Source organism: Drosophila montana, unplaced genomic scaffold (assembly GCF_035044405.1).
Source record: "Drosophila montana isolate Dmon_TW-CO22-7 unplaced genomic scaffold, ASM3504440v1 contig_1783_1, whole genome shotgun sequence".
NCBI lineage: Eukaryota > Metazoa > Arthropoda > Insecta > Diptera > Drosophilidae > Drosophila > Drosophila montana.
Window position 1 is genome coordinate 236888 of NW_026996710.1, and position 17379 is coordinate 254266.

At 43.8% G+C, this 17379-nt stretch overlaps 2 protein-coding genes across 3 annotated transcripts in view; both read left to right on the top strand.

Annotated features, from left to right (window-relative positions):
• The window catches only part of dpr8 (defective proboscis extension response 8), a 267234-nt gene that overhangs the window by 222253 nt on the left and 27602 nt on the right, over positions 1 to 17379 (top strand). For both annotated transcript variants that reach the window (XM_064700530.1, XM_064700529.1), the window contains one exon: positions 6134 to 6302. In XM_064700530.1, the coding sequence (XP_064556600.1) occupies positions 6134 to 6302 (169 nt within the window). The remainder of the gene's footprint in view (positions 1 to 6133; positions 6303 to 17379) is intronic.
• On the top strand, positions 6389 to 8452 carry LOC135441071 (uncharacterized). The gene is made up of 2 exons (XM_064700528.1): positions 6389 to 6781; positions 6929 to 8452. The coding sequence occupies exon 2, from the start codon at positions 6980 to 6982 to the stop codon at positions 7571 to 7573; it is 594 nt and encodes a 197-aa protein (XP_064556598.1). The 5' UTR covers positions 6389 to 6781; positions 6929 to 6979; the 3' UTR covers positions 7574 to 8452.

Genomic DNA, 17379 nt, shown 5'->3' on the forward strand with positions numbered 1-17379 from the left:
ATCTCTCAGTTACTAGCTCTTAAGCAAATTAACTTTACACAATACTCGTTGGCACGGCGGTAGCAAAGGCAATTGCAATTTGTTGTTACCGTTATAATATGTCGGCAGTACGCAGCAGTAGCGACGTGCCCGCAACTATTACTATTGTTGCTGATGCTGCTTTTGTTATGGCAGACAATTTGTTGGTAGCTGCATTTTCAAGTGAAAACGAGACGCACTTGCTAGTCAGTCATTAAGTCAAAACTAATTGCAGGTATAAATAACAAGAGCACAAAACAAGTAAGAGGCTTTAGTCGGGAGCTCCCGACTAGGGGATACCCTGACCCCTCTTCTACCAACACCAAATGCAGCTTGCGCTACGCGCTCGTTTCCTTTGGCAGTAATAAAAATACATTTAAAAAATTAATTCTGTCGATAGGAATCGAACTCGTAACAGACCACACTACTTGCCGCCGCCTTTACTCAACAGTCATACCACCAATTGACTAGCGAGAAAAAAACTAATTGAAATAACTACTCATACACACAGCACAGACTACAATACAATCGCAATTGCAATGCTGTTGATAGAATTCAAAAAAGACGCGCGTGATTGTGTGTGTGTACATGTATACAGAAATTCTTGGAATTTGCGCTTGCTGCCTCTGATAGAAGAAAAGTCAAACCCGTTTTTTTTATTCATTTCTGTGTTTCTTAACCGATCTTGATGAAATTTTCTAAAGTACATCTTATTCTGCTATAGAATATTCGTGTATTATCAAAAAGTCATTTGCATTTAAATTGAAAGTATAGGTTTTAACTTAAACAACAACTATTACCGTGGCGTACCCTTGCCACCGGTAAACGGCTGGCTCAAAAAAACGGTGAGCGACAACGCTATTGGCCGAAGCCGTAAAAAAGGAAAAGCTAGAAGCTGCTCCCAGCGCCTCCCCGACAAATGGGAACAGATATGCTCCACTCGCGCCGCTGTAAGAAGCGTCTGTCATCGATGACGACAAGGTGGAAGCTACCGACGAATCTCCGCAAGGTCCCCAAGCCCAGGCCCATAACAGTTCCTGGAGTTAAATACATCGTCTCAATGGAACAGACCCTGGACCAGGCAGTTGACTCAGATGCCTACGAGTTCAAGGTCTCTCCGTTTGGCGCCCTGAGGATCTACGCAAAAGATTCTGACACCCACAGAGGCACCAACCAGGGGTCCAGGCTGCCCACAAATGATGACAGTGCTAACCCCACAGACGACTCGCCAAGTCGCAACTTCTGGTAAGCAGGCTCATAATAATAGCGCTTCGCATTAATAAGGTTTGCCGACAACGGGTCTAAGTTGAGCTCCCGAATATCAACAGCATCAGGCAATGCTTTGGTTGCTATGAGTTCGACAACACAAAAAATTACTGCCTCAAGCAGTCCAAATGCGGTAAGTGCGGCCAGTCCCACTAGACAAACTCGGAGCAGTGCCAGACCAAAACGGTGGCAGACCTGCGTTGCTCTAACTGCGAGGGGAACCATGCTGCTTGCTATAAATGGTGCAAAGCATACCTGCAACGTTTGAATGCCAGAAAGCCGGTCGTTATTGTTGCCCCTTCGGTACGACACAACAAACAGCAACCTGCACGGCGCATGAACTCGAAGTTCGTACCCGCACGAATTGTCCAACAAGATCTGTCATATGCTGATGCGCTGCGGCCAGGCATCCACCAGCAACATGCACAAGCGCGCCAGCCCCTCGCGCGCACTAACCAGCCCGCCAATACACCAATACCGCCCCAATATCTACAGCAAGGATCTCAAGGGCAAGACACGTCCCCCTGAAGCATCCAGCTGCAGAATGCAGCAGTCGCAACCATCCTGGAAAGCATCAAGGAGCTGAAGGACGCGCAAGGTCCTCCACAGTTCGGTATTCCCATCAACTGTAAATAATGGATGCCCAGATGCGCCTTGGATCGTGAAACGCTCACAGCATCTTACAAAATGCAAGCGAGGTCAAACTATTTCTGAGAAAGCATGAAGTAGACATCATGCTTGTCTCAGAAACCTACATGGAGGGCTATGTGTGCTACCAAGCGGATCACACAACAGGTCGTGCCAGAGGAGGTGCTGCGGTCTTTGTGAAACAGGACTAGGTACATTAAAAGTATATGCTGCGACTGCCATCGGTGCGCCAGCGCAAATATACCGTTCGCTTACAAGCCACCATACAAGGTCGCTTCCCCCCAACGTTGAAGGCCTTCTTTCCTTGAAAAGGCGACTGAGAAGGGAGTACGTCTGCACCCAGGACCCCAGAATCGATAGGATCTATCACCGTATCGCCAATAGGGTCAGGAAGGAGTTGCCCACTGTGAAAAGAAAAGCTACAGACACCATGCTGGAGGAAGCCACGTCAGACGAGAGCTCCAATTTCGCGCTGTGGAAGCTTACTAGGCGATACAAACGGCAAGCTACGATAAAACTCCCCGAAACCTTCGCCTGTAACCTGAAGGAGCGCTTCAAGCCGTTTGAGACCGCATCACATGGCAGGATACAGCAAGTCGCGCAAACTCTGGAGGCGCCACTCCAAGTGTCCCTCCCCGTATCACCAATCACCTTCCAAGAAGGGAAGATCGATTGGACAACCAAATAATCAAGCTACTACCATACAAGGCGATGCCATCCTCGTTTCCATTCTTAATGCAGCTCTACGGCTAGGAGACTTTCCAGTGGCCTGGAAGAAGGCACAAATCACCTTGAATCTTATAGCCTTATCAGCCTCCTGCCTTCTTTCGGCAAGATTCTGGAAGGATGCATCCGTAGAAGGATCCTGGATACACCGGAGATAAAACTTCAATCCCAATGTTCCAGTTTGGGTTTCGATTTAAGCACGGTACCCGCAAACTTTATTTTGGACGGCTTTCATAGGAAGGAGTATGTGGTGGCAGCATACGTCGACATCCAACAAGCCTTCGACTGCGTGTGGTACGCTGGTCTCCTTTCAAAGATAAAGGGCAAATTAAATCCAGGATGGCATAGCCTCTCACACGAAACGCATAAGAGCGGGCGTCTCACAAGTTAGCGTTTTGGGTCCCACACTCTATAGCCTCTTAACGCACGACATGCCCACGGCAAACGAAGTGTCTCTTAGCAGTCGGCAGGACCTACTGGTGGCCACGTTTCCTGATGACACAGCAAACCTTGCCAAATATAGATGCGTATATAAAGCAACTGACATCCTGCAGGAGTACCTCAAGAGTACCGCTTCGAGAAATGAGCTTGTAGGTGGAACATCTCAGTGAACCCTGAAAAATGTGCTACGGTCACTCACACCCTGCGCAAAGACTCCTGCCCCGGACTTTTTCTCCATGGCAAGCTCTTAGAGCAGGTGCGTGAGTAAGAGGTTCTAGTCGGGAACTCCCAACTAGGGGATACCCTGAACCCTCTTATTCCAACACCAAATACAGCAATTAACCGCACTACTTGCCGCCGCCTCTACCCAACAGCCACACCAGACAAAAAAAAAAATAGTTCCTACGGTAGGGTTCGAACTCGCTACACACCACACCACTCACCGCCACCTTTACCCAACAGCCACACCAATACTTAACTCTTAATGAGAAAAAACCCAATAAAAAAGGCATCACAGAAAACAATACAATCACAATTGCAATGCTGTTGATAGAATTCAAAGAAGACGCGCATGAATATGTGTGTGTACATGTTTATTCGTGCAATTTGCTTGCTGCAAACACGTGGGCTGCCAAAACATATTTTCTTTCGTGTTTCTTATCCGATCTTGATGAAAGTTTCTACAGTACATCATATTGTACTAGAGCATATTCGTGTGTTATAAAAAAGTCAATTTCATTTAAAATGTGGCTTATTTTGTGGGCAGCATAAATTGGTTTATTTATTTGATTTAAAGCTATAAGGTAGTAGCGGGGAGGTGGTGATAGGCTTAAAATGAAAGATACTTGATAAATATATATATTCTAGCAGCTACATGTCAAGTTTGGTGACTCTAGCTCTTATTATTTACCAAAATTGCTCAAAAAACAGGATTTTGAAATCGATTTTCATCGATTACTTGGAACGGGGCTAGCTGTTGATGCTGATCAAGAATATATATACTTTATGGGGTCGGAGATGCTTCCTTCTGCCTGTTACATACATTTGCACAAATACATTATACCCTTCTTACCCATTTTCAATGGTTTCAGGGTATAAACGAAAATCAGGCGCTTGAGCTGCCTTCTAAGCACCATCAATAAACTCTCACTTCGAAACATGTTCCTTATTTATTAAGTGATCCTTGCCCATGCATGGCGATATGGGCTCCAAGTTTACGGTATTGCCCCAAAAACACATCTAAACATAGTTCGCATCATCCAGGCAAAGCATTGCGAAAACTTTCCAGAGCCGAATGTTATATTCGTACAGGGTACATAGCAAAAGACCTTACGTTTCCAATGATAGGTGACGTTGTCAACGGTCAAGCAGCGAGCTACATGATAAAGCTCCGCAACCACCGTAACGTCCTGGCAAGAACCTAAGGAGGTGAATAATAAGGATGCTTAAAAGGACCTTCCACGCAGACCTAGTCGATCAACGCCTTTAGTGTAGCATGGTCTGCATGCTCAATAAATAATCCAGTCCAAAAAAAATAAACATATACATACCATAAATGAATATCGAAACTCACCAACCTTAAAGCTATTATACCATGCGCCCCCGATACTCACTATGATAAAAGTTGCTAAACTACAGTAACAGCACATCAGTTAATAATAAAAGAATTTAAAAATAAAAAATTAACGAGTAAGAAGGGCTATCTTGCAGACCATAATGCTAATAGTGCTATGCTCGTATCTAAAAAGCACAGGGAAAATAGTTAATGTCGAGTTTGGTCAAGATATCTTGATAAGCAAGACATGACAGCTATATGATATAGTAGTCCGATGTAAATAAGATTTTGCAAAAATGAAGGGAACATAGTGGAATCTCTAAATGCCGTGTTTGATCAAAATATCTTAAAAGACAAAAAAATTTTCAGTCAAAAACTTAATTTTCGACTGATCGTTCCTGTGGCAGCTATATGAAATAGTAGTTTGATGTTGATAGGATTTTGCATATATATGAGGAGCATTGTAAAACTAAAAAATGCTGAGTTCGGTGCAGATATCTTAAAAAACAAAATACATTTTCATACAAGAACCTACTTTTCGACCGATCGTTCCTATTGCAGCTATACAACATATGTACTGCGTGCAACAGAAAGAGAGACTTCTGCAAAGTTTCATAAAGATAGCTTTAAAACTGAGAGACTAGTTAGCATAGAAACAGACAGACGGACATGGCTATATCGACTGGGCTGTTGATACTGATCAAGAATATATGTATATACTTTATGGGGTCGGAGATGTCTCCTTCTATGCGTTACACATTTCGCGACAAAATTATAATACCCTCCGCAAGGGTATAAAAAGTCAAATACACCATTAATCAATTATTATATTAATTGGATGTGAACAACAATGATTTACGCTGTGGGTTGTGGAATATATGAAATTTATGGTAGCAAAAGATGTGATTGTAAATTTGAAATTATGGTACATTCTAGAACTGTGGTCAGAGATAATCAAAGATAAACGAATCTGGGTTCAAGAATTAAACGATGGAAAAGAAAAAGCTCCCATTCAGTATTAGCATAAAGGTGTTCTCGTCATTTAAAATCTCTGGAGCAAACTCAATATATGCTGTGCCTCTTTTATTCAATTAACATTTATCATAGAGTAATAAACAGATACAGAGCTGAATACTCACTCCGAACTTTTACTACCGTTTTAATTCTGAAGCAAGGTCTATAAGGTTGGTCCGCAAACGCAAAATCAAACTCAAGAAATAAAGCTCATTTACCATAGAAAGCAACAACAAATCAGCTGCAAAACAATGACAGTGCGCATGAAACCATGGACATGGCATTCAAATCAAAGGGTTACGCACACGGCTCACCAACATCATATATTATGACGTCAAATTTTATAGAATTTCATTTCTTGTGTTGCTTAGAATATATTTCTATATTACGTACATTTAAGTTATTTATTGATAGGGTCTTTTAAATAATGAATTTATTTAAAAATTTACTGATTTTTCATTTCAGGTTATAAATTTTGATTCACCGCGAGGTGGCATATCATTGGTCACCGAAAAAGGTGTGCTGACCACCAGTCGGCTGCTAGTGCAGAAGGCCATCCAGCAAGACTCTGGGCTTTATACATGTACACCATCGAATGCCAATCCGACGTCGGTGCGGGTGCACATCGTCGATGGTGAGTAGCACGGTATGCAACAACTTTCGCTTCTATGCTCTTCTTTCTTTAGTGATATTGTTGAGAAATTGTGAGTGAAGAATTTACTGTCGCACGAAAAATCACAAGTGAGAATATAGTGGGCATGGCGGTAGCCGCAATGACAAAATAGCCTGTAATAAAATGTGCAGGGTAGGTACGGTAGGTTTTATAAAAGTTTATTTATTGTTTACTATTTGTTTTCTCTCACTCTGTGTTTACGTTTGGTGTGTGCTGGTCGTAGTTATATGAGCTTCGGAGACAAGTTTCCCAGGACGATATATATTCGATCCTGCGCCGTACATGTGACACAGCATGCCCCAAGGTTGCCCAGAAGTGTGACAGAAGCCAAATAGACTTCAAGGTAGCGTTCCTTGAATGCCGTTCGTCATTCAAACTGACGAACTGAGCATTTGACGAATGCTTACATGTTGTCCACTGGCCAGATTATGAAGAGACAGGTAAGCCTGTGTTAGGATTTGAATCAAAAACATAAAAATGGGGATTTGCCGATATTTATTTATTTATTTTTCAATATTAGTAAGATTTTTTGGTGGATGTTTATTTATTTTATAGGAATTATTTCTTAATTTTTTTTTTTGTATTAGGATTAGTAACCCTTAGAGAAAAGAGGGGTACAGTTTTCTTAAGGGATTAGTATGGCTGAGGAACAGGTGTCTGACTGGGTTTCGGACGCTGACGAAGCGCCGGACCTGTCACCGCCGCGTCCGGCAGGAGGTCTGGTGAGAACGGTAATGAATTTCCGGGGATTTCCTGCGAAACAGATCCCGGCGGAGGGTCATCTGGTAAATTTGGAGAAGGAATTGGCGCAACAAGGTAGACTTCCACGGAACCTAGAGTTCCCAAAATCGACGAAGGACTCAGTGCTCATATCGGCATCGAACGCGGCGATAGCTCAAGCCCACCAGACATATTTGCATGCCCTGCCATCTGGCATCAGCGAGTCCATCCGCGAGGAGGTGCGAACAGGCTTCATGGAGATGATGAAGGGCATCATTGATTTGCTAGGACCGCCAGGGAGCCGCGAGAGTCTAACATTGCCCCAATGCCGACGAGACTCATCGTGCCGGGACCGCAAACAGGCACCATCCCAAAAGAGCGAGAGGGATCCAGCGCGAGGTATTTCTGCCACCGGTGCCACCGAAGCCACACAGAAAAGGCGCGCGAGGAGCGGAGTACTCATCCAGCAGCCCAGTATTCGTTGCAGATACTCAGGCGAGGAACTGGCGTAATTTGAATAATCGCCACTTCCGAGTAGAGGACCGCAGAGCGAATGACTTTCAGCCGGAGGAAGCATATGCGCCAACTATCCGCGCTATTCCAGAAGCCGCTGAGAGACCGCGAGCTGGTGAAGAGTTGAAGGAGGGTCTAGCAAAATATGACAATGTTATGGATGCACTCGCCGTGGATGAGCTGCGCCAAGAGTGCATGGAAGTGGAGAGGCACATTGGTCGCAGAAGCTGGACTAGGTACGTGCAGCCGTAGCGTTACTCGCAAGCAGCAAAACCGATAGTTCACGAGGTTAAGGTACCACCACATCGTGCGGAAACCCCGTCTAGAGAACTGGAGGAGGCCTTCGTGCGAGGCAGGACATCTTCCAGGCTTGTATGCTGGAACTGTAGGCAGTTCGACCATGCCTTTAGAGACTGCCTGTCTAAAGAGAGGAAGATATTCTGCAATAGATCCGGAAAGCCGGACACATTCTGCTCACTGTAGTGTGCGAAAATTGTCCGGGAAATCCCAGGGGAAATCCCCCGATGATGGCGGGACAGACGCGTTCGGGGACGGCGACCGCGGAAAAACAGGAGAAAAGCACCTACCAAAGCCAATGGTCTTTGAAAAGGAGGCGAAGATAGACCATAAGAACCATTATAAGGCTATGTATAAGGATATACCAAAGGAAGAACATTAAGGGGCTCACCATATGAAGAACGTGTTCGGGCATACATGTCGGCCCGAAATAGAATTTTTGGTGAGCGACAGCTGGGCCACCCGAAGAATGGTGAAGGCTCGTGCGCGGTTTCGTAGACGCAGGATTACGTGGCGCCAGGTCATGAGACTGTGAGACGAGAGGATTGCATAGACCCACGCGTGTTCGCCGAAGTGGAGGTCGCTGGTTTGTTAGTCACAGGAGCCTCTGTCAGTGTGCTAGGAAAGGGAAGTCGAAAGTTGGTCAAAGAATTAGGGGGGACGGTACAACCTTACGTTTCGGTAGTCACAACTGCTGGAGCAGAGGATAAATCGATTTTTGGTAGGGTAGAACTTCCAATCTTGTACGGGAAACATCATAAAATAATAATGTTTTTTATCTGCCCCTACCTGAAACAGCTAGCCGACTTTGGGATTGATTTCTGGCGAGCATTTAATCTAGCCCGACATTTTGGGCCCCGAGAAGCTAATCTCCACAGAACGCCAAGTGGAAGAGCTTATGGCCGTGTCGATGCCGCACTATGCGGATGAAGAGGAAGAACTCGAAAGTGAGCCATATTCATGGGAGTTGACTAGGGAAGAAAGGATAGAGTTGGAGGCGGACAAGCGGGAGTTTTTGTCTTTTGAAAGTAGCGAATTAGGAACGATGAACTTAGAGAAACACAATTTCGACTTAATTAAAATACCTTGGATTCATTATTGGTGGTGGCACGCTTCGCATGGACCCCGAACGGGTTATAGCTATCAAACGAATGTTGATAGGATTTTGCATATATATGAGGAGCATAATAAAAATAATAAATGCTGAGTTCGGTGAAGTTATCTTAAAAAACAAAATACATTTTCATACAAGAACCTACTTTTCGACCGATCGTTCCTATTGCAGCTATACGATATAGTGATCCGATCCAGCTGGTTCCAACATATGTACTGCGTGCAACAGAAAGAGAGACTTCTGCAAAGTTTCATAAAGATAGCTTTAAAACTGAGAGACTAGTTCGCATAGAAACAGACGAACGGACAGACGGACATGGCTATATCGACTCGGCTGTTGATACTGATCAAGAATATATGTATATACTTTATGGAGTCGGAGATGTCTCCTTCTATGCGCTACACATTTCACGACAAAATTATAATACCCTCCGCAAGGGTATAAAAAGTCAAATACACCAATAATCAATTATTATACTAATTTGATGTGAACAACAATGATTTACGCTGTGGGTTGTGGAATATATGAAACTTATGGTAGCAAAAGATGTGATTGTAAATTTGAAATTATGGTACATTCTAGAACTGTGGTCAGAGATAATCAGAGATAAACGAATCTGGGTTCAAGAATTAAACGATGGAAAAGAAAAAGCTCCCATTCAGTATTAGCATAAAGGTGTGCTCGTCATTTAAGATCTCTGGGGCAAACTCAATATATGCTGTGCCTCTTTTATTCAATTAACATTTATCATAGAGTAATAAACAGATACAGAGCTGAAAACTCACTCCGAGCTTTTACTACCGTTTTAATTCTGAAGCAAGCTCTATAAGGTTGGTCCGCAAACGCAAAATCAAACTCAAGAAGTAAAGCTCATTTACCATAGAAAGTAACAACAAATCAGCTGCAAAACAATGACAGTGCGCATGAAACCATGGGCATGGCATTCAAATCAAAGGGTTACGCACACGGCTCACCAACATCATATATTGTGACGTCACATTTTATAGAATTTCATTTCCCACTATTATTGGTGGTGGCACGCTTCGCATGGACCCTGAACGGGTTATAGCTATCAAACGAACTCCCGTGCATCGGTCGCGCAAAGAAGTTCGCTCATTTTTGGGTACAGCAGGTTGGTACTGGCGCTTTGTGCGAGATTTCGCGACCATGGCCGCACCTCTGACCGGAATTTTAAAAGAAGATAGCGGCAAGTTTGTGTTGAGTGACGACACCGATGATCAGGAACGACCCATAGCATTCTTTTCAGCCAAGTTAAACAAACACCAACGGAACTATTCCTTCACTGAAAATTTCAGACCGTATATAGAAGGGATGTCTTTTACATACATCACCGACCACGCCAGCTTAAAATGACTGATGTCCATGAAGGACCTAAACGGGAGACTAGCTCGTTGGTCGTTGCAGCTGCAAGGAACCGACTTTACCACCGAGCACCGTAAAGGCAGTGAAAACGTGGTAGCCGACAATCTATCGTTCTGTGTCGAAGCAGTGGGCAAGGTTCCCAGAATATCAGGCGTTGCTCGAACAGGTACGTTCGAATCAGGACAAACTACCAGACCTGAAGGATAAGGGGGGTTTACTTTTTAAGCGCATGGGGTTCGTCGACCTAGAAGACAAGTAAGAAGGCACCGTGTGGAAGCTGTGGGTGCCAATCTCGTTGACAGCCGGCTTAATAGCGAAGGCTCATGTAGATAAGAAAACACTCGAGACATTACGTCTGCAGTTTTACTGCCTGGCATGGCTAGTCAGGTAAGGGATTGGGTAAGACAGTCCGTGACATGCAAGGAAATTAAGGCACTGAACTTCGGCATGCAAGTGGGTCTAAGAAAAGAAGTAGTGACCGAGCGACCATTCCAAAAACTGTATATAGACTTTCTGGGAAAGTACCGACGTTCGAAGCAAGGGCACGCTTTAATCTTTGTAGTAGTCGACAATTTTTCAAAATTCACGTTCTTTAAAGCGGTGCGAGAGGCTACGGCTCTTAACATAGTGGACTTTTTGGGCAGCGAGGTTTTTATTAGTTTGGAGTACCCGAGGCCTTCACTCTGACATCGGACTACAGTTTATATCGGGTACTTTCCAAAACATGATCGCAGCCTTCGGCATCTCGCATCTACGCGCCACAGAGCAGTGCAAGCGAACGAGTTAATCGTACCGTGTTGTCGGCAATCAGGGCGTATCTGGAGCAAGATCACTGCGAGTGGGACCTTTGCCTTCATGAAATAGAAGTCTATACGCAATGCCATACACACGGCGACAGGGGTGACGCCATTCTTTGCCGTTTTCGGATATCACATGTTCCTAAACGGGGCAAGTAACAAATTGGCTCGTAGGTTGGGGTCTCTGGGTGATCGTGATATTCCTCATTTGCACCCAGCAGACAAAATACACCTTATTAGAGAGCGAGTCCAAAGCCAGCTACACCAAGCTTACGAAAGAAGTCATCGGCAGGCCAAGAAGTTTGCAGACGCAACTTGGTACTGAGCGATTTCGGGAAGGCTTTTAACGCCAAATTTGCTAAGAAATTCCCAAAGGGCAGAGTAGTGCGTCGAGTAGGGAACAACTCGTACTTGCTAGAAGAGTTGCAAAGGAAGCCCCAAGGAGTGTTTCATGCAAAGGATAGACCAAGGTCGTGGTGTGCCTCACGTTGGGCGCGGCTCAGTTTAAGGAAAGAGGTAGGCCGGCCAGGCTGGGCGCAGACAGAGGCAGGAGACCCGACTTCGAACCCAATGCTCCCGTCTGCGACCATGCGTCGTTGGGAATCGACGCGAGAGGCATCCGCGCTAGAAGGCACGTCGACGACTGCCAGCGTCTTTTCGCCCGTCGCTGACACCGAGAGTCGACCAAGAGACGAAGCGGCCACAGGCGAGACAACGTCCACATCATCCGAGTGAGTCTGTTCTATTTCGTCCCTCCACGCCCCGAGCAACTGGCCGAGGCAGAAGCAGACTCATATTTGAAATGTTTGAAAAGATTTTGAAATTATTAAATTTAGTTTTGTTTGTCGGCCTTATGTAAACATTCGCATATATATAAAATCTATTGCTATTATCTTTTAAGAAAAACTTCATTGATCTCCGACAGTGAAGGAAAGGCCCCAAAAGTTATTGTGTCTGCCATCTAAAAAAAGAAAAAACAACGAAGTAATTGTGCTTCCACACGATCCATACATATATATATATATCGCCCTTAGCGCCCCAGAAAGCTCTTTAGGTAGGTTAAGTGTATTTCAGCGATTTAATGCCTACTAATTTATTTTTTTTTCAGCGTGGTAACACATATATATATATACGTGCGCGAACGCGTGGGGGCTGATCGCTTAATTTAATATTTAAAATATTTGTTCTCCCACGTTCCCAACGGCGGGTGGCATAGCTTTCGGTGACGTCCTTTCTTTGTGTTTTTCGGCTATAAATGAAATTTTAGAAAATCATATTAATTGTCAATAACCATAAGTTAATGCAAAAATGTATACGTACATGTTGAAGTGAGAGAGATGTTCATTAGCATGACATTATATAAAGAAGGTCGTAGATGTTCCGTAAAAAGATAATAAAATAAGCTATAAGATCAATTGTTAATAATTATAAGATGATGCAAATAATTATACGCACCTGTTGAAGTAAATGAAATGTCAGCTTGCACGGAATCATTAATCATTTCTTGTTGTTATAGCTGTTTATGTTCTTCATTTGTTAGAAGTTCCCGCTGTTTGATTATTATCGATTTTGTGGTTCGTTTTGGATAGTGTTGTGTAGGTCTGTTTTCTACAGAAGTTGTAGCTTGTTGATATCGATTATGGGACCTGCGGGCCAGGGATGGGACTACACCCAGAGAACCGATGAGCCAGCCGGCGCGGCCCAAAGAGCAACAAGCAGTCACGTAACAACACATACACACAGCACAGAATACAACAATATCGCAATTGTAATGCCGTCGATAGAATTCAATTATACAGAAATTTCAAGCCTCTAGCTCTTATAGGTTCTGAGATCCTGGCTTTCATACATACGAACGGACTCACAGACGGAAAGACGGTCGGACGGACAGACAGACGGACACGGCTAGATCAACTTGGCTATTGGTGCTGAACAAGAATATAAGTATATACTTTATGGGGTCGGAAATGCTTCCTTCAGCCTGTTACATATATTTGCATTTTTTTACCCATTTTTTATGGGTTCAAGGTATAATAAGAGCGTCATGTATATCAACTAATGTTTCGGATAGATACACATTGGTGTAACTTTATTTTGTTGATATATGTGGGACCGCAGTTGAGAAAGGAACACTTTAAATATTAATCTATGGTAAGATATTTTTTATATTTAAGGATCTACATTTGGTTAGTTTTTTTCAGAACTTAATCTTCATTTTTTTTTAACTTTACAACTTTATAATTTTTTATATAGGAAGTCGAAAAAAAAAGTTTTCTGACAGGAATAATAACGCTAAGATCAAACGTTGGAAGGCAATCATTGACGATCACAACGCCAAGCTCCATTTAAAACCCGCGGCTACTATTCATGGTGAACAATCATCTGACCAACACAGTCGAAACGGTCGAGAAACCGGTGAATTGCTTCCGCAATCAAATAATTTTGGAGGAATCCCAGTTATGTCTAAAAAGAATGTCCACATAGTGATGTGAATTCAATAAACTGCGACTTTCCAACATAAGCGAGCATTCAACATCAGTTGATGCAGTGCTTCCCGTCGACCATGTTCAGACATTGCAAAACCATGGCGCCGCAGAGCACAGCCGTACCCATAGAACAGCACAAGAAAACGTTAAAAAATCTTGTCTGACTATTATTTTCCCAAGATGTCAAAGCTAGCCACGAATTCGAGGCCAAGTCGACGGAGATAAGCAAGCCACCATTAACGGCGCTTTTGCCGTAACCTTCCAGAGCACTGCTTGTATCAACGGCTCCAAGTTTGACAACCGCAATTGCATTCCAAACAGAGTACGAACAGTAGTAGCAGTGCCCGCGATCAACATCACCAGGTACACCAAAATTTTTTAGCTTACCTTACCTTTAAAAATTTAATGAGCTAAACGTACGCTACATCAAAAGGATGGAGGATGCCGTTACCCAAAACTCACTGCTGTTAATGGCAAAAGCTTCGCCGTTTTCTGCTGTCTTGTGATCTTGCACGAGGCGCAAGGTTAGCACTATTGCGGGTATGCGGTAACTAGAGCTTAGCTTTCCGGTGCACTTAGAATTATAAGTTAGTCCCAGCTTAGTAACTGAGCGCTAGAGTGCCCAATTAAAATATTGACTCCGGCCAAGAGCCGTAATATTACCAATTAACCTATTAATAACCAGTACACAGAAATTCCTGCGATTTGCACTAGATGCCGCAAACACGTTGATTGTCAATATACGTCAGCGCATGATTTCTTTAACAGCTTCTGTGTTTCTTAATCGATATCGATGAAATTGTCAGCAGTAGATCTCATTATGGATATTCTCATATTTTCAAAGGGAAATTGCTTTAAAATTGTTGCTTGAATTTGTCGGGACTTCCAATTTATATAAAATTCGTACTGCGCGGACACTAGGAGAACCTACGTTCAAAATTTCAAGGTTAAAGGTTCTGGGATCAACGCGTTCATTTTTTCGGACAGACGGACGAACAGACAGACGGACATGTCTAGATTGACTCGACTATTAATGCTTGTCAGGAAAATATATGTATATACCTTATGAGGTCGCAGATGCTTTCTTTTTGCCTGTTATATACATTTACATACGAGCATTATAGCCCTTTTACCCATTTTGAATGGGTTCAGAATATACAAAAATAGAAAGTAAGATATCTTCGGCACAGCGAAGATTTAATACCCTTGTAGATATTTGCCTTTCGGATTTGCAGATATGTAAGAATAGTGAAGCTCTGCTGAGTATGTTAAAAATATCTTGAAAGACAGAATTTTTGCCATTAGTGAACCTACATTTCGACCGATGTTTCCTACGGCAGCTATATGATACTGTTGTCCGATCTCGCAACTTGCGATATATATTGAAACCTCATCAGTAGGCCCACTTGTGAGCCCTTGAAAGGAATTTTGCAAACATGAACTTCTGATCACCCTTGATGAAAACAAAGACCTGATAGATCTTTGTTGGCTTCTTCGTTTGGCTTAATCTTCGTTGTTGACTCTTTCGCAGCTTGTTGTTGTTAACGCCGATTCATTTTAGCAGCATAATCTGGTCAAGATTACTGAGTATCATAATTAAGCTGTACTTCTAGTAGAGATTGTGTCGTTTTATATATAGTTTTTTTTTTTTTTTTTTTTTTTTTGTGTTAAAATTCTTTTATTTATGGCTAATTATATATAGTACATTTGACTGTGTTCAGTGAATTAACATAATATTTGCAATTATCACTGTCATCGCCATAAGAATGTGGAGACGGATATAATTGCTTCAAATTTGCTAGATCATTTTCCTAATTGCTCTCTAAAATGTCCCCAGTATTTCTCCAAAAAACCATTAAATTAACTTTTGGATTGAATTTGTCAACACCAGATTTTTGTTTGTTTTTTTTTTGTTTGTATTGAATCAAAAATAGCATACATTTTTATTACAACACAGTTGGCTTAGGTGATATTTCGCCAAGCCTGGTTGAGTCCTCAAGCTTTATCGTGGACAGGTCGTGGTTGGAGAAGGTCCTTGAACGATCTTCTCTTAAGCCTCCTGACTACACACCTCCCAGCGAGGTCTCTTGGTACCTGGTTGCAGTGTCGCTGCAAGCGTTCGTTGTACCGGTTGGCGAATGCTCCGACTTGGCTGTATATGGTCTCCATTTTGAGGTCTCTGTGCAAGATTGAATTTCTGACGTACCAGTCAGCACCGGTCATTTGGCGCAAGGCCAAGTTTTGGAGTGTCTGAATCCGTCTTCGATTTGTCCGAGATGCAATGCCCCAAACCTGAATACCGTATCTCCAAGTTGATGCCACCACGACGTTGTAAACTTCCCGTTTGCAGCGAAGTGGCAATGGGCTGTTGGGGTTTAGTAGACAGTTGGCCTTGGCCATCTTATAGCGGCGCTGCTTAAGAAGGCCGTCAATGTGCGCCCGAAAACTAAGCCTCTTATCCATTACAATTCCAAGATACTTGGCGCTTCTGCCAGGGTGAAGGGGGCTACCATCTGTCCAGACTGCTGGAGCCTTGCCTCGCCTAAGTGTAGAGTTGACCGCCTGGCACTTCGAGGCATTGAGCTTGATGTTCCACCTGCCTGTCCAGCTCTCAAGCAAGTGGATGTATTCCTGGGCCCCGTCAGTGGCTTCGTACTCGCAGTGGGCTGAGTAAAATATTGCCACGTCATCGGCAAATGTGGCCATCAAGTATTTTCCTGGGGTGGGAAACTCGTGTAGGTCATCCGGAGTGGGGATGTCTGCCGTGTATAAATTGTAGAGAAAGGGGCCCAGTACGCTGCCTTGGGGGACACCCGCCTTCATTTTGCGAGCAGGAGATATTGCTGCTCTAACTTTGACTTCGAACTTTCGCTCCCTTAAATAAGAGCCCAGAAGTAGAAAGAAGGGGGCGGGGGACTAATCTTGATTTTTTGGTGCAATTCATCAATCCAGTCTCGGTCGAAGGCCTGCTTAACGTCTACAAAGACTCCATAGCAGTAGTCTTTGTCGTCGTAAGCCCTAAGTATATGGTTAATCACTCTGTGAACCTGTTCAACAGCGCCATGCCCTCCCCTAAATCCAAATGGGAGATCAGGAAGGATGGCCATGTGATCCATAAGTCTTGAAAGTCGGGCGACAATCAGTCTTTCCCAGACCATCGACAAGGAAGGCAGGAGACTGATCGGCCGATATGACTCAGGGTCATATTCCGGCTTGCCCGACTTATGGATCATATGGATCCTCGCTAACTTCCACTGGGCAGGGAAGTGTTGTCCTTAATATGGCATTGAAGATCAACGTTATAAAAAGGAGCGCGCGCATTGGTAGGGTCTTCAGAGTGCTGTGGCATATTCCATCATGGCCAGGTACTTTAGGCCTGGGAAGGACTTTGACGACGTTGATCACCTCCTCCACGCGGATGGGGCCGATAGGTGGTGACATCTGTAGCGGTGTCTCCAACGCTCGGGTAGTTTCATCGAGCTCTTCTGGGCAGGCCGATCGAAAGGTGTTAACGTTCCTCCAGGTGGCTGGCGAAGTTATCAGCTTGCTCTTCGTCTGTAAGGCAGTATTTACCATTGTGGCGAAGAAGGGGAACGGTTTTCCAGGGTTGGCGCTTCAGGTTTTTAGTTGCCCGCCAGAGCGAGTATCCTGAGTCATGGGTATAGTCCATGCTCTCCAACCTTCTAGAGAAGGAAGCGTCTTTGTGCCTGCGAAGGGCCTCTATGAGT

What these genes read in the sequence shown, in the direction of transcription:
- LOC135441071 (XM_064700528.1), top strand. Translation starts at nt 6,980, where the DNA reads ATGGCTGAGGAACAGGTGTCTGACTGGGTTTCGGACGCTGACGAAGCG.